This window comes from Poromitra crassiceps (genome assembly GCF_964638095.1).
Source record: "Poromitra crassiceps genome assembly, chromosome: 1".
Taxonomy (NCBI): domain Eukaryota; kingdom Metazoa; phylum Chordata; class Actinopteri; order Beryciformes; family Melamphaidae; genus Poromitra; species Poromitra crassiceps.
Window position 1 is genome coordinate 95,989,354 of NC_139623.1, and position 24,137 is coordinate 96,013,490.

At 43.6% G+C, this 24,137-nt stretch overlaps 2 protein-coding genes across 2 annotated transcripts in view; both read left to right on the forward strand.

The window, feature by feature from the left end:
• LOC310782441 (glycogen phosphorylase, muscle form) overlaps nt 1-11,188 on the forward strand; it is a gene marked incomplete at its 5' end in the record, with an annotated part of 35,824 nt that extends 24,636 nt beyond the window's left edge. The window contains 3 exons of the mRNA XM_083643109.1: nt 7,903-8,037; nt 10,543-10,609; nt 10,762-11,188. Of these exons, the coding sequence (XP_083499235.1) occupies nt 7,903-8,037; nt 10,543-10,609; nt 10,762-10,917 (358 nt within the window). The 3' untranslated portion in view covers nt 10,918-11,188. The remainder of the gene's footprint in view (nt 1-7,902; nt 8,038-10,542; nt 10,610-10,761) is intronic.
• Nucleotides 11,189-16,089: 4,901 nt separating this feature from the next.
• slc22a6l (solute carrier family 22 member 6, like) lies at nt 16,090-22,833 on the forward strand (the record flags this gene model as incomplete). Its single annotated transcript, XM_083636590.1, has 10 exons — nt 16,090-16,494; nt 16,616-16,719; nt 16,979-17,133; nt 20,184-20,352; nt 20,506-20,629; nt 20,734-20,849; nt 21,355-21,569; nt 21,685-21,793; nt 22,309-22,512; nt 22,743-22,833. 10 exons carry the CDS (start codon nt 16,090-16,092, stop codon nt 22,831-22,833), a joined length of 1,692 nt encoding a protein of 563 aa, XP_083492716.1.
• Between the last annotated feature and the right edge of the window lie 1,304 nt (nt 22,834-24,137).

Below are 24,137 nucleotides of genomic sequence, written 5' to 3' on the forward strand. Positions count from 1 at the left end.
TGCGCTGGAACGCCTATTTTGGCACGGGCAACGCCCAAGCCTGTGTTTACGCTCGGAACATGGCGATGGTATCTTCGCCAGAGCGCAAAATGACACTTACGGGAGGCAGATGATAGGCTAAGAGGTGCACGGGCACGCCTGGGCCATGCCTACACCTGTGTTTGCACTTAGATTCCAGCGCTAACTGGAGGCAGACAATAGCTTAAGACGCTGGGAAGATAGCATAAGAGGCAGCGCAAACGATAGCGCCATACGACGATAGGGCCCTTTGACTTTGATACTTTTGTAGAAAAAGCAATGCCTCAACTCCAGGTTTAGCAATAAAAAAATACAGTATTTGCAGTGCACTGTAACTGCACTATCAGCAAACGGTACAACTCCCAGACACTAAGCAGACACTCCCACAACACGGTCAACTGACTCAACTGGCTCTTTCATTCTCGTTTATGCATGTTGTCGTAAACTGTTAGCTGGCTTGTATACAGTCAAACCTCACCTCTTCATTGTGATTGGTCAGCTCATAAGAAAAGCCATCGACGCCATGTGACCATGTGCGTTCCACGTAAAAGACATTTCTCAACTTTAGAAAGCAGCCTGCTCTGCCTAAAAAGAAGCCAGGAGAAGTACTTTTCCCAATGTGGCCACTCTCTCTCCGCCTCGCAGCTGCTTCTCATTGACTTGTATGTAAAATAAGTGCTGGCAGCTTGAAAAAAAGAGCAAAAGTGTGAAAATGGCCTGAGTCTAACAGCCTCTTCAAACAAGTGATATTTACAATTGAAGCCTGAAAGGAAGCGGGTTTTCTTCCTGCAGCTGGGTCAATAGGGATTTGCACAGCAGGAGAGCTCATGGGTCCCCACGCAGCAGGAGAGCTCATGGGTCCCCACGCAGCAGGAGAGCTCATGGGTCCCTCCCCACGCAGCAGGAGAGCTCATGGGTCCCTCCCCACGCAGCAGAGCAACACTGTTTCAGAAACAAACCTTTGAGCTGGCAGGGACACAAACAAACATTGTCACTTTGTACAGCTCAGCAGTGTTTCTGGAGAGAAACAGCCGTTTTGAGAACTAATTGGTTTTAAAATTAAAATTAAATTGCCATGGTTTTAAAATTTAAATTAAATTACTTGAAGATAGATTTTGTAGACCTACTGGTTTTCAGTCCAAGCAATAGGCCATTTGAAAGGGGTGAAAACTCTCCCATTTTCTCTGGGGCTCTTTCATACACAGATCGCGCAAAAATTGCCGTTTAGGAGTCCCGTAAAGCCAGCCGCCTCGCCACAGAAATTGCTTTCACACAGAGCCAAGCAGCACGGCCACATTACCGTGCTGCGTGTACTTTCAGGTGAAATCCCCTGATCCCGGATTGAAAGGCGAGCGGAGGGATTCCCTGCTCCTCCTAGCCCAAATTAATATTTTCATAGGTTAGTGTAGCCTAGGCTACTGTATGATGAACGAATTAATTCAACAAGACTTCCCTCCTAGTCCGCTGAGCAGGGAGGATAGGTGCACTCGCATGGTGGGCGGGCAGATCGATATGGTGTCCTACTAAAATTGGAACGATACACGACCGCCCGCATATCAAACAGCTGCAGTCTGCATAACGTTCGTCGGGGGGAATAGTATAGGCTATAAATGCACATGACTACTTACCGTTAGTAGTTTTTGTAAGGGAATGCACAGAGCTGATTTTGAGAGGGAATAACCTCAGACCAACTCGCCACAGACAGCTATAGCCCTCTGAAGCTTATTATTATATCCGTTAATTGTAGCCTTCCTACTAATGTCAACATCGTTTGGGCATAAAGCCTAACCGCACGGAGCATTCCTCCTGGCGTCCCTGCAGTCATGATTGTATAGGCTACTTTTTTTACTTTCACTCGTGCACTTTCTTGATAGGCTACATGAGGTGATTTCCCCTGTAATTTTTTTTATGAATGAGCAGACCATTCGCACCTTTTCCGGCTCGCTGCGACGACCTTTCAAGTGGAGGCGGGTTGCCAGGTAACCCGGCGCTGTTACTACCTACCGTCGCGGGACAAAAGGCGTAAAACAATTGTCCACCAAAGCGCATTCACGACTTTCACATCGGAGGCGCTAATCCTATTTTCCGTGCATTTTTCGGCTTTCAAGGCCGGTGTGAAAGAGTAGAGTACTGTAGCATTATGCTTCCTGCGATACAGTACATGTGCAGTCGCCAGACAGAGAGGAGTTTCACCGGCAGGACGTAGCGTGTGGCGTGGGAGGATCATGCTACCCCCCCCCCCCCACCAGCTTCCCACTCGCAGACACAGCCAAGTGTCTCTGTGTCTGTGTCTGTAAGAACATCAGACCAAGCTGGAAATACCGCTGCTGAGAATTGAACCGGCATGATGGTGCCGGCATTATGGTGGTATTGGTTTATAACGATGGTTTCTGCGGTGGTAGGCGAGTGCGTTCACCTCTACACTACCCAGACGCCTAGAAACACTTTCTGCTACTGTAACAATACACCACCACGAATGTAGGTCACCCAAGGTCCTACAACTAGTCCAGAGTTAAACGTGACAAACCAGCCTCGATGAGAGACAGGCCCTGACATGTCAACACCGATCAGCCTCAGACATGACATGAGATGCGGAGTGGTGGCTCACATGGCACCAGCAGACACATACATATTGGAGATGTGTAGACTATTGTGTACTATTTGGCTAGCTCTAAAACCTGGCCAAGAAATGATAGGGGTTTTATTTGAGTAGGCTATATTCCTGAATTTCCACATTTGTAGGCTGACCTAAATCTTTAGGAGCTAAATTCACAGTGCACATGATAACTGATGTAGGAAACAAACACAATGCAATGCTTCTATGAAGATATAATTGATTATTTTGCTTATTATGGTGGTATTGGTTTGCCTTACAGTATGATGATCACTGACTGGATGTCATAGTTTATGCACCTTTTTATTTACCGGTTACCACCACATCATTGTATTTGTACATGGTAGTCTACATGTCATTTCCAAAACCATAAGTAGAAGATAAACCATGCCAACTGTTCACTGTGCACAAGTGAAGTCACTTCAGCTGAAATCCTGTGATCAAAACCTGACAATTACTTTTTTATTAAACACATAGTTAAATATTTTTCATTTTTAAATTATGATGTACTTATCGTTTCAGTATCTTGGTCTGAGAGCTTAATATGCAGAGGCAACTGGTCTGTAGGATTATTACCATAATGCAAACAGAAATGACCATACCTTTATTTTAATAAGCTGCTTTTACCCATGGCATGACTATGATGGGAATTGTTGGCCATTGTTTTGAAGTTTATCTTCTTACATAAGAGGAACACAACCTTTCACTCGAAATGAGTTTTAACCAGAAGAAAGACAAAGTACAAATAAATGTTGGCCTGTACTTCAGCAAACGTCTTTATGAACAGACAGTTAGGACAGGGAAACACACAGAAGCCTATTTGTCTCTTTCTGTGCTTGACCTGGTAGCCTGGCAGCCAGAAACATGGACCCATTATGAATGTGCATAATTGAGTAAAGTCGGAACTCTGAAACGGACTGAGCTGCCTGCCATGGACTAGAGACAGGTTCTATGAGCTGCCTGCCATGGACTAGAGACAGATTATATGAGCTGCCTGCCATGGACTAGAAACAGGTTATATGAGCTGCCTGCTATGGACTGAGACAGATTATATGAGCTGCCTGCTATGGACTAGAGACAGGTTATATGAGCTGCCTGCCATGCACTAGAGACAGGTTATATGTACTGAGCTGCCTGCCATGGACTAGAGACAGGTTACAGTATATGAGCTGCCTGCCATGGACTAGAGACAGGTTAAATGAGCTGCCTGCCATGGACTAGAGACAGATTATATTTACTGAGCTGCCTGCCATGGACTAGAGACAGGTTATATGAGCTGCCTGCCATGGACTAGAGACAGGTTATATGTACTGAGCTGCCTGCCATGGACTAGAGACAGGTTATATGAGCTGCCTGCCATGGACTAGAGACAGATTATATGAGCTGCCTGCCATGGACTAGAGACAGGTTATATGTACTGAGATGCCTGCCATGGACTAGAGACATGTTATATGAGCTGCCTGCCATGGACTAGAGACAGGTTATATGTACTGAGATGCCTGCCATGGACTAGAGACAGGTTATATGAGCTGCCTGCCATGGACTAGATACAGGTTTTATGAGCTGCCTGCCATGGACTAGAGACAGGTTATATGTACTGAGCTGCCTGCCATGGACTAGAGACAGATTATATGAACTGCCTGCCATGGACTAGAGACAGGTTATATGTACTGAGATGCCTGCCATGGACTAGAGACAGGTTATATGAGCTGCCTGCCATGGACTAGAGACAGGTTATATGAGCTGCCTGCCATGGATTAGAGACAGGTTATATGAGCTGCCTGCCATGGACTAGAGACAGGTTATATGAGCTGCCTGCCATGGACTAGAGACAGGTTATATGAGCTGCCTGCCATGGACTAGAGACAGGTTATATGTACTGAGATGCCTGCCATGGACTAGAGACAGGTTATATGAGCTGCCTGCCATGGACTAGAGACAGGTTATATGAGCTGCCTGCCATGGACTAGAGACAGGTTATATGAGCTGCCTGCCATGGACTACAGACAGGTTATATGAGCTGCCTGCCATGGACTAGAGACAGGTTAAATGTACTGAGCTGCCTGCCATGGACTAGAGACAGGTTATATGAGCTGCCTGCCATGGACTAGAGACAGGTTATATGTACTGAGCTGCCTGCCATGGACTAGAGACAGGTTATATGTACTGAGCTGCCTGCCATGGACTAGAGACAGGTTATATGAGCTGCCTGCCATGGACTAGAGACAGGTTATATGAGCTGCCTGCCATGGACTAGAGACAGGTTATATGTACTGAGCTGCCCGCCATGGACTAGAGACATGTTATATGAGCTGCCTGACATGGACTAGAGACAGGTTAAATGTACTGAGCTGCCTGCCATAGACTAGAGACAGGTTATATGAGCTGCCTGCCATGGACTAGAGACAGGTTATATGAGCTGCCTGCCATGGACTAGAGACAGGTTATATGTACTGAGCTGCCCGCCATGGACTAGAGACAGGTTAAATGTATTGAGCTGCCTGCCATGGACTAGAGACAGGTTAAATGTACTGAGCTGCCTGCCATGGACTAGAGACAGGTTAAATGTACTGAGCTGCCTGCCATGGACTAGAGACAGGTTAAATGTACTGAGCTGCCTGCCATGGACTAGAGACAGGTTAAATGTACTGAGCTGCCTGCCATGGACTAGAGACATGTTATATGAGCTGCCTGACATGGACTAGAGACAGGTTAAATGTACTGAGCTGCCTGCCATGGACTAGAGACAGGTTATATGAGCTGCCTGCCATGGACTAGAGACATTTTATATGAGCTGCCCGCCATGGACTAGAGACATTTTATATGAGCTGCCTGCCATGGACTAGAGACAGGTTATATGTACTGAGCTGCCTGCCATGGACTAGAGACAGGTTATATGAGCTGCCTGCCATGGACTAGAGACAGGTTATTTGTACTGAGCTGCCTGCCATGGACTAGAGACAGGTTATATGTACTGAGCTGCCTGCCATGGACTAGAGACAGGTTATATGAGCTGCCTGCCATGGACTAGAGACAGGTTAAATGTACTGACCTGCCTGCCATGGACTAGAGACAGGTTATATGAGCTCCCTGCCATGCACTAGAGACAAGTTATATGAGCTGCCTGCCATGCACTAGAGACAGGTTATATGAGCTGCCTGCCATGCACTAGAGACAGGTTATATGAGCTGCCTGTTATGGACTAGAGACAGGTTATATGAGTTGCCTGTTATGGACTAGAGACAGGTTATATGAGCTCCAAGCAGCAGATCCCTGTCTCACAGAAAGAGAACCTGCCATGGACTAGAGACAGGTTATATGGCAAGTTGTTTTCATTTGAAGGCAAAATAGATGTGCATCTGCCCTACAGGTTATACATTCTCTCATCCCCTAGTAATTAATTAATTGTCCATTTATCACAACCGGGTGTGTGGCCACTGCTAGTCCAAGGTTGGAGGGGGCATATGGGACAAATAAGATGTAAAAAACAAACCAACTGTTTGAACAAGTTTAATGCAAGACAGTGCTACCATAATATCTTGGAATTAAACTTGTTCGAGAAGTGTTTACTTGTTGCATCGTGTTGTTTGTTTTTTGATAAAACAAATTATTGAAAAAAACACCTTAAAAACACACAAAACAAAACATATAAACCACAAACATCTACAGAAACCAATACATACACATCCCCAAACAGATCCACTCAGAAAAGAATCCCCCTCCACGCAGGATACCCCCCCCCCCCCCCCCCCCCCGCAAACAAACAAAGATTAGAACATTTTTACAGTCTCCACCACTCAGCAATGAAAAGACAGATGCCTCTGCCTCAAGGATAAATTCAGCCGAGTAAAATCATTCAACATCAAAATAACAGGAGAGCAAGGAACAGTGTCTCCCAACACTACGGACAACTTCCTGGCAACTTCTCTCCAAAATAAAGAAACGGCCGAGCATTCCCAGACCATGTAAAAGGTACCAGGGGTGGCCAGAGGGCATAATGCACAGTTAGGGCTTTGAGATAGTTTCATCTGAAATACATGCGGTTGTGAAGACATGCCCAGGCAATCACTTCTTGGCAGCGACAAATGTTGTTGTAGATGTCTCCACTCGCTCCCCGACTGCATAGGCAAATAAATAACATGTTCATCTGAGCATCCCCACTGGTTCATCAGATGACACAAAGTAAGGGTCAAAATTCCTGGACCCACAAATAGTCTGAACTGAGTTTTGTGTTAACTTTCCTTTTTACCTATTCACAGAGGTAGAAGTGCAACTAAACCTGTTCTCACACATTCACAAATTTGATCTCTGTTGAAAGCGGTTCATACAATCACACATTTGATGTTTTTTCTTTTAATTTTTTTTACTTGTTCATTCAAAAATTATATTGAATTATTGAAATAATTTCCCCCCGGATTCACACATATTTGAATTTATATGTGCACACATCTAAATAAGTTCATATACAACTAGAAATCTAAAAAAATTTCCATGAGCTTTGAGCTCAATTGGGAGCATCCTGGTGGCTCACCTGTTAGAGTGGGTACCACAAAGGCTTAGTCCTTCACGTGGCCGACCCGGGTTCGAATCCAACCCGTGGTCCTTTGCCGCATGTCATCCCCCCTCTCTCTCTCTCTCTCCCCACCTTTCCTGTCTGCCTACTGTCCTCTCAAATAAAGGCAAAAAAACAAACAATATAACCCTGATTCAATCCCATTGGGGCACATCAAAGGGAGGAAAGGAAAGGAGACTGTCTGTCACTCCTTGTCTGTTTTTATATGCCACTATGTGTTATCTTTGCATATGAGGACACAGTGTTATGTCCTTTTACCAGGTCCATCTGGCGAGATGGTGCAACTGTAATTAATGCGGTAAACACTGCATGCCCTGGGGTATACTGCAGCTCTGCGGCCTCAGAGTGTTGGCAGTCACCACTTGTCTTAACCGCACTCTTCCCATCCATGTAGCCTGGGTGAAGAGAACTGCTACTGTACTATCCATCCAAGCAGCTTTCAGGTACAATGCTTTGACCAAGGGTAACCTGTTTAGACAACTGGCTAGCTAGACCTTTGAATAATACTCCCATGTGAATGCACAGGTTACTACAGTGAGAAGGTTGTGCCTTTTTTCTGGAAGTGCCGATTCTAATGTTTATTTTTATTTTATATTTGTGTCTTGTCTTATTAGATACTGTGCTGAGGAGTACTACCAGTGCCTGCCTGAGCTGAAACAAGCTATTGACCAGATTGTTTTTTTCTTGTCTTGCTTAGATACTGTGCTGAGGAGTACTACCAGCGCCTGCCTGAGCTGAAACAAGCTATTGACCAGATTGCTGGAGGGTTCTTTAGCCCAAAGCAGCCTGACATGTTTAAGGAAATTGTCAACATGTTGATGCACAATGACAGGTAAAGAGTGAAGACACATCAAACATGAACAAACTGAGACAAACAATGCACCATGACAGGTAAAGACACATCAAACATGAACAAACTGAGGCAAACAATGCACCATGTGTAACACGTTTGGGGGTGTTGTGTAGCTTCTGTTAGCCTCCTGGATAGCCAGCTAACATGACAGACTCAAACCACGGCAGTTGTGGGATTTCACACAGACTGTTTTTTATTTGACCCTATTTTAAGCCTGGTCTCTACGGCGCTATGTTTCTACACACATGTAGATGCTCAAATACAGAGTAGTTCGCACACCCCAAGTTGTCACAGAGAAGAGTCTGACTTGCGTCTTGCATGGAGGCAGACTGGAGAAGTGAGACGTAAAGTAAGTTGTTGCCGTAAAGCCAATACAATAACAAGGAGCGCCAGACAGGGGACCAACATGTAATTGCAACCAAAGTGACTGTTACACATGACAGGTAAAGACACATCAAACACGAACAAACTGAGGCAAACGATGCACCATGACAGGTAAAGACATCCCCTAGGTAATTTAATCTTTCATAACAACTGTACAGAGGGTGCATTTTTAAATCCACCTTATTTTTGAATGCCCCACTGTAAAATAATTATGGGTACAAGGTCCGGTTTAACGTGACTTGATTGTTGCAGCTTGCCATTTCCTTTGTTATACTCGGCTGTATTCAGACCCGAATTATAAACCGGAAACTGGAGTACGTTATAAATATAGTCACGTTATAAACAACTAACCATCATGGCAGCTAGAAATAAGGTGGATAACTCACCCATTTAGTGGCCAAACACACCATACGCCAAAGCCATGGAGAACTGAAGCTTGGTTAGTATCCACTTCAAGGATACAAAAAGCAACGCCTTCTCCATATTGAGTGGCTACCAATAATAGCAGAGACTGAGCAATACCTTGCTAGCTGTTTGGGGTGCCGCGTCTATGTACCGACAGGCCGCAATGCCGATAGCCCACAAGCAGAACCAGCTGAGCGAGGCGGCGTGCAGCGTGTCGGTGGAGCTAACCTCTCCCAGCCCCCATGCCAAACCTAACCTCCCCCCATGCCTAAACCTAACCTCCCCCAGACCCTAACCCAAAACCTAACCTCTCCCAGCCCCCACGCCAAACCTAACCTCCCCCCATGCCTAAACCTAACCTCCCCCAGACCCTAACCCAAAACCTAACCTCTCCCACCCCCCACGCCTAAACCTAAGGTCGGCATTGCGGGTGGTCGGCATAGCGGGTGGACACCCTGTTTGGCCCTTCTCTTAGGTAGTCCAGCCATCTGGAGGCCTCTCACAACCAGTTTGTAAACATGACCCTGGCTACCAAATATGAAAACTAAAAACTTACAACTGTAGCCCAGCTGCGAAATGGTCTACTTCAGCTGTTGATACTTTAACATCTTGGTCAGAAAGGCCTCCTCTAGGCTGTGGTCAAAGGTACAGCCAACCTCTAGGATGAACCCCTCTCTGTGATTTTCATTGACTACAACAACATCAGGACCCAGGTGGGTGCTACACATCGGTGGTGGATGAGTTGAGTTCCCTCCCCTCCCTCCCTTGATATGTGAAGCACTTTGAGTATCTAGAAAGGCGCTATATAAATCCAATCAATTATTAGGAGTGTTAGCTGGAATATTATAATGAACAAATCTCACACACGTGCATGTACACAAACAAACTCTGCACACATACTGCACACCACAACATACATACATACATACATACATACATACATACATACATACATACATACAAACATACATACATACATACATACATACAGTACATACATACAAACAAACAACATCAACACGTGCATGCACACGCACACACACACACACACACACACACACACACACACACACACAGACACACACACACACACACACACACACAAAGGTGCACCTGTCATGTTTTTTTTTTTTTTTCAAAGTTTTATTAGTTTTCTGTATATCATACAAAATACAGATTTAAATACACTTGACACTTTTAAACAAAAACCCATCCCATGAGAACCCCTAGCCTATTACACCACATACATCATGTCATACATCACAGTATATCAGTACACAAAGACACATAAAAAAGAAAAGAAAGAAAAACAAAAAAACAAAAAACAACAACAACAACAACAAAAACAGATGAATGAAAATAAATATGAGAGAGAGGGGGGGGGGGTAAATCTATACATTTGAAAAGCTTGAAGCGTCCATTTTATCTACCTGGTCCAGGACTGGCTGCCAGATGGTATAAAAGTCGAGAGCACAACCCCTTGTAGCGTATCAGATTTTTTCTAGGGTTAGATGATACATAAGATCTCTGACCCAGTGATTGAAAGTTGGAGGAAACTTGTCTTTCCATTTAAGGAGTACAAGTCTTCTAGCCAGAAGTGTGCACCTGTCATGTTTATAAAATGAAATGTTGACATATCTTCCCTGCATCACTTTGCATTTCTTCAGTAAGTAAACTGCAGTATTTTCTGCACAGATACAAGACGTTTGCTGACTATGAAGACTACATTAAAAGCCAGGAGAAAGTCAATGCTCTGTACAAGGTAGGTACACAGGACTTTGTGAGGACGCTCTGGGTGTAAAGGTCATTCTCATGTATGTACCGAAAGTTTATGAGATCATTATGAAGGTGGAGTCTGAGGCAATAAGAAGGCTCTTATCAATTTCTTATCAACCTTTCTCCTCTTCGCATCAGAACCCCAAGGAATGGACCAAGAAGGTGATCTACAACATTGCCGGATGTGGCAAGTTCTCCAGTGACCGCACCATTGCCCAGTACGCTCATGAGATCTGGGGTATGGAGCCCTCCCTGGAGAAGATCCCTGCCCCCGATGACATTGTTAGCCATTAAACAATCCCTCCGCCCAACAGCTCACACCCAATCCTTCCATGCCAATAGATCTGTGTTTGGTGACAATCAGCCCCATCATGTCCACCGGCTTTAGTTTGGATTGTTGCTTGCATAACTACATTGCCTCATACACACTCTTGGATTGGCCAAGCTCACGCCCACAATAGCCAAGTTAAAGCCTGGGGTTAATGGGAAAGCTCTAGTTATTGTTAGTAATGGCTAATTTGCTCCCATGGAAGTGGACAGAAGAGCTGTGGTGGGTTTTGTGCAGTTTACTGGTGATATTTTTTTTATTCAAAAATATAAACTCTTGTATTTCCACTCAGACCCATTCTGAATAAATTTTGTCTTAAATACATAACAGTTTCAGGTACTTTTATTCAGCACACACATGGCCAACATAAAATGATAGACAACCATGATTGTTTTTAAGATGATCTGTATCAAGATTTTTAGTCCTGTGGTTGAAACAAAAACCTCACATAAATGTTTAGTCTATAGCAGGCGTATCGGTACAGTAGGTTATATGCACATGTCCATTGTAAGATCAGAGCAAGAAGTGAAGCTCAACCTGCAGGGTTCCTTCTTGGCTTCCTTTTTCTTCCAGTTTAATTTAAAGTAGTAATTTAACTAGAAAAAGTGCACGCACTCAGTAGAGTGCAGACCCCCGCCAGGTAGGGGGGCACTACAGCAATGTTTAAGGCCTTCTCACAGAGCCATTGTGACAGCATCAGCAATGATAGAGATCAGTGATGTGACTTGAGAATTGTGATGTCATCAGTTATTTATGACAGACACTGATGATGTCATAATAAAATCACAACCCAGTGAGGAGACATCAGTCACTCGAGAATCAGTTATTTATGACAGACATGATGATAATAATAATACACACACATTATCTCCCCCCGGCTTCGCCTCGGGCGGAGATAATTAATGAGGACCTGACCTGCATGCAATCCTCTGCAATGGTTTTCTTCAGCCATATTAAACAATCCAGCAAATTAAACCACATACAAAATTCTTTATTAGCTACATTTGTTAGTGAAGTAAAAATCTATACATGGTATAATTCTTTCAATGGACATCTACAGTACATGCCTAGTCACCTCACATGGCACTCAAGAGCACATTGTGCTGAGTCTGTACACTCTATTGCTATGTAATCTTTCACATAGTCTTTTGTCATACTCCCTCCCATATGCCTCTTGTTATATATTGACTTAATGAAATGTTACAGTCTCAGTAAATTCTGTTGCTACAAACATCCTCTCTCTCTCGCTCTCTCTCTCTCTCTCTCTCTCTCTCTCACACACACACACACATTTTCATTCATACATTTCTACTTGTCGGTTTAGTGATTTACACCATTTTCTGTATTCTAGCCTCATGTATTTTTCTTCCATGTATGCCATTACTACTTGCTGCAGGTCCAATTGCCTCATGGGTATTGTATTTAAATTGATCTAACCTAACTCTAATCTATACAATAAAATACAATACAATACAATATAACATAATAAACCTACATTACATATTATATTATTAGTAGTATAGTATTATTGTATTATTCATACTGTACTGTATATTGAAGTCAGGAGTGGCAGAGAAGTATGTAAGAGTGGTGCAGAATATGAGGACAGTGTGACAGCGGTGAGGTGTGCAGTCGGAGTGACGGATGGGTTCAAGGTGGAGGTGTGATTACATCAAGGATCGGCTCTGAGACCTTTCTTGTTTGCAATGGTGATGGACAGGTTGACGGACGAGACCAGGCAGGAGTCTCCATGGACTATGATGTTCGCGGATGACATTGTGATCTGTAGTGAGAATAGGGAGCAGGTTGAGGAGAGCCTGGAGAGGTGGAGGTATGCACTGGAGAGAAGAGGAATGAAAGTCAGTAGGAACAAGACGGAATACATGTGCCTGTCTGAGAAGGACAGCGGAATGGTGAGGATGCAAGGAGTTGAGGTGGCGAAGGTGGACGAGTTTAAATACTTGGGGTCAACTTTCCAAAGTGAGGGGGAGTGCGGAAGAGTGGTGAAGAAGAGAGTGCAGGCAGGATGGGATGGGTGGAGAAGAGTGTCAGAAGGGATTTGGGACAGAAGGTTTTCAGCAAGAGTGAAAGGGAAGGTCTACAAGACGGTAGTGAGACCAGCTATGTTGTATGGTTTGGAGGCAGTGGCACTGATGAAAAGACAGGAGGCACAGCTGGAGGTGGCAGAGTTGAAGATGCTAAGATTTTCATTGGGAGTGACGAGGATGGACAGAATAAGGAATGAGTACATCAGAGGGACAGCTCATGTTGGACGGTTTGGGGACAAGGTGAGAGAGGCCAGATTGAGATGGTTTGGACACGTGCAGAGGAGAGATGCTGGTTATGTCGGGAGAAGAATGCTGAACATGGAGCTGCCTGGCAAGAGGAGAAGAGGAAGGTCAAAGAGGAGGTTTATGGATGTGGTGAGGGAGAACATGCAGGTGGTTGGCACCACAGAGGAAGATTCAGGACATGAAGTGATGGAAACAGATGATCCACTCAGCCGAAAGAAGAAGAAGACATTACATACTGTATTTCAGTTCAGGATGCCCTGGAAATATTTTTGGGTGGGGAAAGAAAGGAAAAAAAAACATGCTAATAGTTTAAGTACTTTGTCATCACTGGTGAAATTGTCATTCAAAATGGGTATTGTCCAATTTATGCAATTAAAAATAAGAGTTTTTGAAGCTGTAACTTTGGCTATTTCCAAGCTTGGCAGCTTGTAGCCCAGCAGCTAAAGTTATTGAACTGTGATTTGTAAAGCCTTTCACCCCTGACACACATCAAAACATAAACATCACCCCTTGTCACATTCCTGGTTGTGCACTGACACACAAGGGTACAGGTTTTATCTCTTTGCTTTGCTTGTAACAGAACATGTAGGTCACTGTTGCCCACATGACTGCTGTGTTTTACTGAGGGTTAACTGGTGCATTAAGATAAGTCCAATTTACAGAATATATGTCATAGAGTCTTATTGGTCTAAAGTCCAAACTTGCATGCATCAAGTATCAAACCGCTCTGGATACCGGCTGAAATAAAGAACGTCAACGTATGATTCTACATCTCTCCGAAGATCTCTTGGAAGAATGTGACCCTTCTTTTTTGAGAAACTTTCATTGTTTTATTTTATTTATTTATGTTTATGTTTATTTTCATAGTTTTAATAGTAAAGGAAACCACTATTTCTCTTCCGAATCTCCTGCAAGTCTCCAATGCGTTGAGAGCTGAGATTTAGCGACCAAGACAGAGAATGGTTCACATCGTTTTTGGTATGGTCACCCAGAGACGATTTCCATCAGCATAGAAACAGTTTAAATGCCTGGGATCAAGGTTATCATTCACTGTGACTTAAAAAAAATGCTTGTTTCCCATATTCTGGATGTTTCCTGTATGCATGCCTTACTTTGTGGCTCCCAAGTTCCAAAATAACCTGAAGGAGTAGAATGGAACAATGTTTTCGTGATTGCCGTGTGAGAAAAAAGAAAGGTTGCTTTGCTTGACTCTCGTTGCACCTGCAGCTTCATTGGGCCTGACATCTCATGCTGGTCCTTACACAGGCAGCACACATTCCTCAAGACCAATCACCAGGACAAAAACAGGCTAAAGCCATTCTATTTTAGGCACATGTTCTCCAGCATCCCCATACAAAGGAATGTACAGTACACATGTAGGCCTAATGCTTATAATTATGATTTGGATAACGTGTATGAAATAGTTGAAAACTATTTGATTGTTTTTACTCCCCCCCCCCCACCCCAGCTGTCATTATGATTCCCTCTTAATGTGACGATTAGTCTTTTCCTTTCAGAGTGCCAAGAGCTTGCTGAATCACTCCACTCCAAATTTCAAACATTAAGTGAGTTCATGAAGGAGACTGTGGGCCAGACATTGCATGGTCACTCATTGACCACAAAATCTGTTTTACAACGTAAGGTGACAGCAGATAAGAACAAGTCAACAGAAAGGCGCCAGTGCACCAGTGGTTGAATATTGGTCAGCATCTCACTACATCACAAATGCTTAATCATTGTCTTTGTCTTTCCTCTCAGTGGCTTATTTGTCTCTGTTCTCTGTTTATTAGTCAACCAATAAACCAAGCCATGTTGGTGGATACAAACATGGACAGAACCGCTTAAATGGTGCGCTTGTCCTGTTATGAGGTAGACTATTTTGAAAATTGGCATGGAAAACAAAAACAGACAAATAATATTTCCAAAATATTGAAAAAGGTTGTTAATTGAGACACACAAAATAAAATTACCTTCCCCCCTCTCTTTCTCTCTCTCACACACACACACACACACACACACACACACACACACACACACACACACACACACACACACACACACACACACACACACACACACACACACACACACACACTCACACACACTGCCCTACCACCCTGTCCTTCATACTGAGTAACCAAGAAAGAGTGGGAGTATCTCTTCATCCAAAGGGAGAACAAGTCTAGTGTACTTATGTGCATGGTGTTGATGTCAGAGTTCATTTGCACTGAAAGACTTCAAACCAGGCACTATTGCTTCGCAGCAAGGACTCACATTCTACCTCAGTGCTCAATGAAACAAACTGCTAATGAAACGAGCTGCTAAGACCAAGAGGTATTACAACAACAATCCAAAGTGCAGAAAAGCCTTTGGAATTTGAGAGCTGATTACTCGCTCCAGCAAAAGACCACCTTTGCTTCTTTTTCAAAACCTCGGCTTGGCTGGAACTTTGCTAAAGCACTTTGCATGGATGCTATGATGTTTTGCTTCTTTTTCTGAAAGTGTTGCACTTTGTGAGCCAGCCTTCTTCTCTTCCTTTTTTGTACATTTTTATATCATGAGAGAGGAATATTCCAGCAGGTAAGTCTATCAAATATGGAAATTACTTAAAAAAAACTATAAATGCATGATGGAAATATGCTCGTTAGACAGCTCTTGCATTTAATGTGTTTGCCTCAATGTTTTCACAGGTGTTTATCAGAAATCCATCGCCATTAGAACAACATACGTTGTTTTCATCCCCTGGAACTCTGCAGTGTTTGAAAGGGACCTGAGCACAACAGGATATAGGATCTAGTGACGTTAGTATCAAGTCTCCCTGGTGACATCTGCTTGTACGCTGCTATGGCTTTTGGTGACCTCCTGGAGCAGGTGGGCAGCACGGGCCGCTTCCAGGTCATGCATGTCTCCCTCCTCTGCATGCCGGTCCTCATGATGGCCAGTCACAACCTGCTGCAGAACTTTGTGGCCAGTGTGCCCCCTCACTACTGCAGCGCACACAGGAACCTGTCTGGCCCCCTGCTGAGCCCACAGGATGCACTGCTGATCACAGTGCCTCTAGACAAGAGCGGGAAGCTGGAGAGGTGCCAGCGTTACGTTGCTCCACAGTGGCACCTCCTGGATAAGAACGGGACCTCCAGCCCAGAGGGGGAGAGAGACGCTGAGGATGGTTTGGATATTGACCTGCAAGGATGCACAGATGGATGGTCATACAATATGACTGAGATGACTACCACAATAATATCCGACGTAGGACTATTATGCGTATTTTTTTTCTCCCTTCAAAGCTTTGGAGTCATCATTTGACACGGTGCAGGCGTTTAAATGTTCGGTTTCCTTCTTTTGTCTTTTCTATTTAATTTGGTGTCAGTGGCATTTGGTGTGTGATCAGCGCCCTTTGAAGGAGATGGGACAGACCATCTACATGGGAGGTGTGCTTGTGGGAGCTCTTGTCTTTGGAAGTCTGTCAGACAGGTAACATCCAAGATACTACTGTTTTTACATTTAGAGTAGGCCTATGTTATTTATAAAACAGCCATGTATCACTATTACTTCTTTCTTTTTTTACATTTTCTGTTGCATCTTTGACAAGTAGAATTTATTTTATTTTGTTGGTGCAGGTTCTGCAGGTCCCAGCTTGTTCATGTTATGTAACAGTCCAAATATATTGTGACAGCAATTATCATTAATATGACCGCTCTAACCTGACTTTACAAATGCACCTGGCTCCTAGATATGGCCGCCGATATTGTCTGCTAATCGCTAACCTGCTCATGGCAGTGGGGGGGACCTGTGCTGCCTTCTCTACCCGCTTCTCCCTCTTCTGCCTGTTCCGGTTTGCTTGTGGCATGGCTCTGTCTGGCATGGGGCTCAACACCTTCTCCCTCAGTAAGTTAGTGGGAGGGACAGCAGTCAGCATTGTACAGTATTGTGAACTAGAAATAACCGGCTTGCGGTTGTATACCTCCGCCAACAAGCAGTCTACATGCATGGCTGCCCAGACTCAGACAAGCACAAATACCTTGAAGCCCACGGTGCAGTGGTGTGGCCATTCAGCATTATGGCACTTTAGGCAATGTTTGGGGATACCTCAACAACATAGCTAATAGTTGTCAACATAGGAAATTATCCTACCCCTACCCCTACCCCTACCCCTAAACCACCCACATCCCCCCAGCTACCCCCCTACCCCTAAACCACCCACATCCCCCCAGCTACCCCCCTACCCCTAAACCACCCACATCCCCCCAGCTACCCCCCTACCCACCCCTTGAACCCCGACTCTCTACGACCTTCATTCCTATCCCTAGCTATGGCACATTTTTCCCTAGCCCTGCCAGTGTTGGGCAAATTACTTTCAAAATGTAATATACTACATATTACTAGTTACTTTCATTTGAAAGTTACTTTACAATATTACTGTCTGTGTAGAGTAACTTGTCACTTATTACACTACTTTTGCATTACTTTCAACAGAAAAACTGCAGTAGCAGAATGACATCGCTGCCCCAGAACCATCCTGAAAAATAATTTAAACCGTCTTGAAGTCAGTGTCTGTAAACGGTCCAACATTCTAAACATTATCCTTTTCCTTTGATATTGTCATCTATAGTGGTTATTTGCTAACCTGACGCTGCCAGATGGATGGTTAGCTTCACATTACGTTTCACTAAACCAGTCCATCTGGCAATGCAGTAATCCAACGCGCTGACGGAGGCGGGCACTTTTTCCAAGCTACTTGGCAGGTGATTGGATGACTCATCTGTCTATCAACGCTGGTGCGTGTTAGCTTCAACCAATCAGATCGCCATGCCTCTGACGTCACGTTTGCGACCGGAGGAAGGTGCCTGTGCCTGTGCCTGTAAGAGATCTCCGTGGTAGTCTATGATTGAGTTCTCACCGTCCTCATCGTCGTAAAGTCGCCTTCGAAGCATGACGTTAGATTATAACGAACTAGAAGTGTGGCTTAGCCTTCCCAAATGTTGAGGGTCGTTTTTTAGAATTTAATACATAGAATTGGGAACGTTACATTCAATTTCATTCAGACTGCCTGTCACTTCCGCGGCGGCAGCCATGTTGACGAGTGAAAAGAACTACAAAGACCATGTACTCACTACACACAGAAAGCCCGCCTAAGGCTGCCGCTGATTCGTCGAGCCGGCATGGTTCGGCCAATCATCCTAACTGCCTGTGCATGACAAGATGGATTACGTCGAGAGAATCTCTTTTGATCTCGCGAGGTTATCCATCTTGCAAGCAAGGTTAGTTACTTGCATAAAACACACACAATTTGAGTAGGAAAATGTAACTCAATTTGTAACTTGTTACTTGACAAAGTAACTGGTATAATATTACTGAAATCCTATTGGTAATAAGTTATATTACTGAGTTACTGCTAAAAGTAATATATTACATGTAATATATTACTTTTGTAATGAGTTACCCCCAACACTGCCCCTTACTGATCACACCCCCCTCCCACCAACCAAATCCCCCTAGCCACTCTCTCTACCCACCCCTTGAACCCCGACTCTCTATGACCTTCCTATCCCTAGCTATGGCCTCTTTTCCCTAGCCCCACCCTTACCCTGACCACACCCCCTAGCCACTCTCCCTAGCCACCCCTCGAATCCAAACTCTCTATGGCCTGCCTATCCATACCTATGGCCACTTTTACCTAGCCCCACCCCCCTTCCTTGATGGAGCGGATGGACATGTGGTCACAGTGACCTTGAATTTGACCTTTGACCACCAAAATCTAATCAGTTTATCCTTGAGGCCAAGTGAATGTTTGACCCAAATTTGAAGAAATTCCCTCAAGGTGTTCCTCCCCTTATTGATTGATACAGTTGATCTGAAAATAGATTGGTAAACTCTCAGCCTTATTTCATACAGGTGGGTACACTGAGGGGCACTTTACACGAGGACGGTTTCCTATGGAAACGGGGAATTATTTTATCGTTAGTGCCTCCCTTTTAGACGACGACGGCGAATTCGCGCTTAGGAAACGACACATTTTAAAACCACCCTCCAGAGTGAAATTCTTGGTGACGCTCCCCGCTGAGCGCTCCATGTAATCACTTTGGAACGGCACATTTCAGAAACTCTGACGTGCCTGCACAGGCGACACACGCGATGCCGTGCGCGAGTTGGCAACCAAATAAAACGTCAGTATGAATTAAGTTTGGCAACATTCAGAATTAAGCTACACTGCGGCCAACTTCAGTTACATGTTCATAACGTTACTGCTGCGAGGAGCCGATGGCTGTACCCGGTCGGCATTTAACGTTATAGTTACAAAGCACGTCGACAGTGTTTTCTCACTGCCAGTAGCAGTAGGGTGACAGATCACAGTCAGCGCTCCCGGTCCTCGCTGCTCGTTAAAGATTTCCAATAGGCGTTATTCTGATAAACTGGTCACATATATGTTACATTCTCACCCGACAAATATTAAAACTTTAACAGTTTTGGGGTTTTTTTTAGCTTGAAAAAAGCTTTTTGGCAAGTCTAAATGACTGCGGAAAGTGTACTCTACTTCCGCGTTTAAAGCGAAATTACGTCATGCAGTAAGCGTCCTTGTATGGGCAAAGAATAAGGTGATCACACTGCCACCTAGCGACCTGGCATGTACATTACGGCGTTTTAAAAATTCAACAGCGCTCATGTAAACAGGGAGAAGGTGTGAAGGAAAAGGTGTGAAGGAAACGCTATTGTGTCGTTTCTTTCAGAAACTGTCCTCGTGTAAAGGGCCCCTGAGTTTACTTGGGTGTTTACCAACCCCCCCCCCCCCCCTTCCCCGTCCCCCACCCCCACTACGCCCCTCATTGGAATTAGGTCAATAGGCCAATCAGCTAATCCCAACACATGCTACAGTCACAGTAATAAACAATATGAAGACCTCTGAAATATCTCTTGTTCTGTGATTCTCTCATATCAAGTTGTGGAGTGGATTCCCACTCGTGTGCGAACAGTGGTGGGCACAGGGACAGGTTACTGTTACACATTGGGACAGTTGTTCCTGGCAGCTGTAGCCTACTTCATTCGGGACTGGAGGTGGTTAACCTTGGCTGTGTCTTTGCCCTACTATGTCTCCTTCCTCTACGCATGGTGAGATGTTTGTTGAGCACTGAACTTCACTGAAAAGTTGCGTTACCAAAACAAACACAAACACAAAGCAGTTTTCTAGCAGCTTGCGTAATGTAAGATTATTTGAATTTAAAAAGTCAGAGTCTTAAAGAACTAAGCAAATTTGTCTTACAGGTGGTTTCTTGAATCTGCCAGATGGTTAGTCCTGAACAATAAGTCTGAGCAAGCCGTTAAAGCCCTTAAATATGTGGCCAGGGTGAATGGACGCCATGAAGAAGGAGATAAAATTGACATTGAAGTAAGGCGGTGCAGTGTGTGTTTCTGTCATCGCAACAGCTATCTGCGTACACAGTTATGTCTAAAAATGAATTTGGACTGACAATGATCTGTCTTCCTGTATAGATGCTGCAGGAGTCCATGAAGAAAGAGATGTCCTGTTCAAAGGGAAACTACTCCATCTTGGACCTGCTCCGCACCCCCACCATGAGGAAGATGACCATCTGTCTCAGTGCTGTCTGGTAGATTCCCTGCTTTTGTGCTAGAACTCAGTGACGATGAACTGTACTATGGGAGAGTTTAGTAGTAGTATGTATAAAATGACACCATAAATTGCTTTGATACAGATGTTACTCTGTATGTATCAAATGACACCATAGGCCACGAAACAGCTGAGCTGTGAGGCCGCGCAGCGGCCGAGCTGCGTATGCGAACTGCAGGACAGGCGAGGCCGCACAGCCGGTGAGCCTAGGAATCGAGCGCACGTAGCGCGCGAGATGCCTAGTGTATCAAATTACACCATAAATAGCTTTGATACAGATGTTACTCATTTAGTATGTATCACATTACACCATAAATAGCTTTGATACAGATGTTACCCATTTAGTTTCACAGGTACACGTGGGGGCTTTGGTTATTTAAATGTTTTCTTTGTCCTTAATAAAAGCTCCCTGCATAATAAAAGTCCCACTGTGGCAGCAGTACTGCAAAACTAAATGAGTAACATCTGTATGTTCCTAATTATAGGTTATCAACCAGTTTTGCCTACTATGGTCTTGCCATGGATCTGCAAAAGTTTGGAGTGGACATCTACTTAATCCAAGTGATCTTCGGAGCGGTTGATATCCCTGCTAAAGTAGTCGTCACTGTGTCTATGAGTTTTGTTGGGCGGCGGCTTTCACAAAGTGGTGCACTCATCCTGTCTGGAGTCACTATTCTAACCAACCTGCTGGTGCCCTCTGGTATGTATGATACCAGTGAAGACTACACAGCACACAGTATGATTACCATACCACTATAGTGTTATACTGCTGCAGCGGTGGAGTGGTCTGAGATAGATGTTTCATTACTGTGCAGACCAACACACTGTGCGCACCTGTCTAGCTGTGATGGGTAAAGGTTGCCTTGCTGCCTCCTTCAGCTGCTGCTATCTGTACTCTGGGGAACTGTTCCCAACCGTCATTCGGTAAGTCTTTTCTCTAAAGAGCAGAACAAGGAGGGATGTAATGAATTGTTTCTATGTAAATTCTTGGGTTCACATTGTGAAGTTTGGTTGTGATTTTCAATTCGATTGGATAGACAGCATTTTTAAGCTAACTACTTTTAGGGACATGCCTCTATGACCTGTTGTATATATTGGGGTTGTTTGATATGACTGTTGATACTGACCTTTAGGAAAGATGTTGTGCTTATTGTTTCTTGAATAACAGAAGAAAAAAAAATAGGGACTGAATCAATTTCAGAGACTTGATAGGCTCTTGGACTTCCTGTGGTATGGTTACTATTGATTTCATCTGAGGGCATCTGTATTCAAATCTATTGAAAATTAGACAAAAGAGAATGAATGTTTTCACACACTAAATTATTAATCTCTCCACTTCTATTGACTGACATTGATATTCTATGAGCATCGATCCTGAAGAATGTTATGGTTTGGCCGTTCCTGTTTTTTTATGGTATGGCTTTCTTTTTGTTCAACAGACAGAATGGCATGGGTTGGGTGTCCATGACGGCTCGCGTAGGGGCCATGGTGGCACCCATGGTGCTTCTCACTGGGGACTATATAGCTTGGCTACCAGGTTTAATCTATGGAGCAGCTCCAATCCTAAGTGGGGTGGTTGCAATATTTCTACCAGAAACACTTGGCTCACCCCTACCCGACACAATACAAGATGTGGAGGACAGGTAAGACCCAGAGATGAGTATTCCTAAATTTGCTGGGCTTATGTGTCCAAAAATTAAAACAGCAAATTTAATAAATCAATAGAAAATATGAACTGGTATACAGTGTGACCTGGCATATTGAGGAGGTATGAAAACCCATCATTATGGTTTAGGCAAGGAAGAAGCAACAGTACAGTAGAAGAGGGAAAACACAGATGTATCCAAAATAACATTTTCTATTTTAAATGCAGGGGAACTGGGAGAATCTCCAAAACGTTGCCAAAGAAGGAAGCTGTATCCTTGCAAGACACCCAGGATAATTTGCTGAAGTTGGTTACCTGAGGACATTCACGATGTTGCAGATAGCTGAGGACGTTCACTATGCTGCAGATATTGTTGATGAAAAGAGACCGGGTACTGCTTTTTTTTCTGCTCTGCTTATGATTTGCATAAAGAGCTCATGCTGGGACAAATGGAGTTATGTTATTTTGGTCAAATCCCGTAAAATGAATAGTGGCCAACAGTAGCTTTGAGGACCTTTCATATTAGTTATTTGGACCAATTACTTTTTTAATATTTTAAATATCATCTGTTAAAACAGAATGATTGCATAAAGTCTTCTGTAGGTTTAAGACTGTACCCTTGTTTTATTTTGTATTCTTTATGTTCACAGTCATTTATTTACAAATGTATATTTGTAACCAACATGCATATTCATTAAAATCAGCACCTTATATTCTTATGTTGCTTATCTTTCCTTACAGTCTGTTGAAACTGAAGGCTGAAGCATACAGTAGATGGTTGTTTGATCTGATTAGATGTGGTTCCCAAACCTTTTCATGTCGTGGACCCCTAAACTCACACAAATTCGATCATGGACCCCCATCTGATAAGATTTTAGCTTTTGTGACGACCCTCCCACTCTCATGGCCCTGACTTGCAGGAGCCTGGTGTTGGGGTCGTTAGGCTGATTGGGTAACATAAGAACTCTCATGGGTCTGACAAGACTAACCACCAGTGAGGAGGGGATGAGAAGTGTTCAAAAAAGAGTAAAACAATGCCACCCAGTGGGACAAAATGATCCAACAGCACTAATTCTAATTCTACTTTAACAATTAGAATTTAAGAATACTTTAAAATAATAATAATAATTAAAAAACTTCATGTCATATCATATTGACAAGCATACACATGGTCAAAAAGTCTTGCAATGGTAGTTGTTTGAAGATAACAACAATAATAATAATAATAATAATAATAATAATAATAAATAAATAAATAATAGTAATAATTAAAGGCATTTCTAAGAGACATGTTCACGGGCTAATCTGGGGTTATGTTCTTCACCTTTTGAAAAGTCAAAATTACCCTGATCTTTATAAATGTAATAATAATAATAATAATAATAATAATGTTAAACATTATTTGAGGGCTATGTCTGCAGCAGGTCTCATGGACACTGAATCATGGATATCCATTTACTGTATATCGATACACATGGTAATTATATGAGTAACTGGTTAAGATTTAATGTGGGATTGTACTTCTGAAAGTCATACTGTACAGTATTGAGGTATAGAGAAATGAGTATTTAATCATTGCCCTACATTTGCTTTTGAATGTAATGCTTCCTATGGGAAACACTT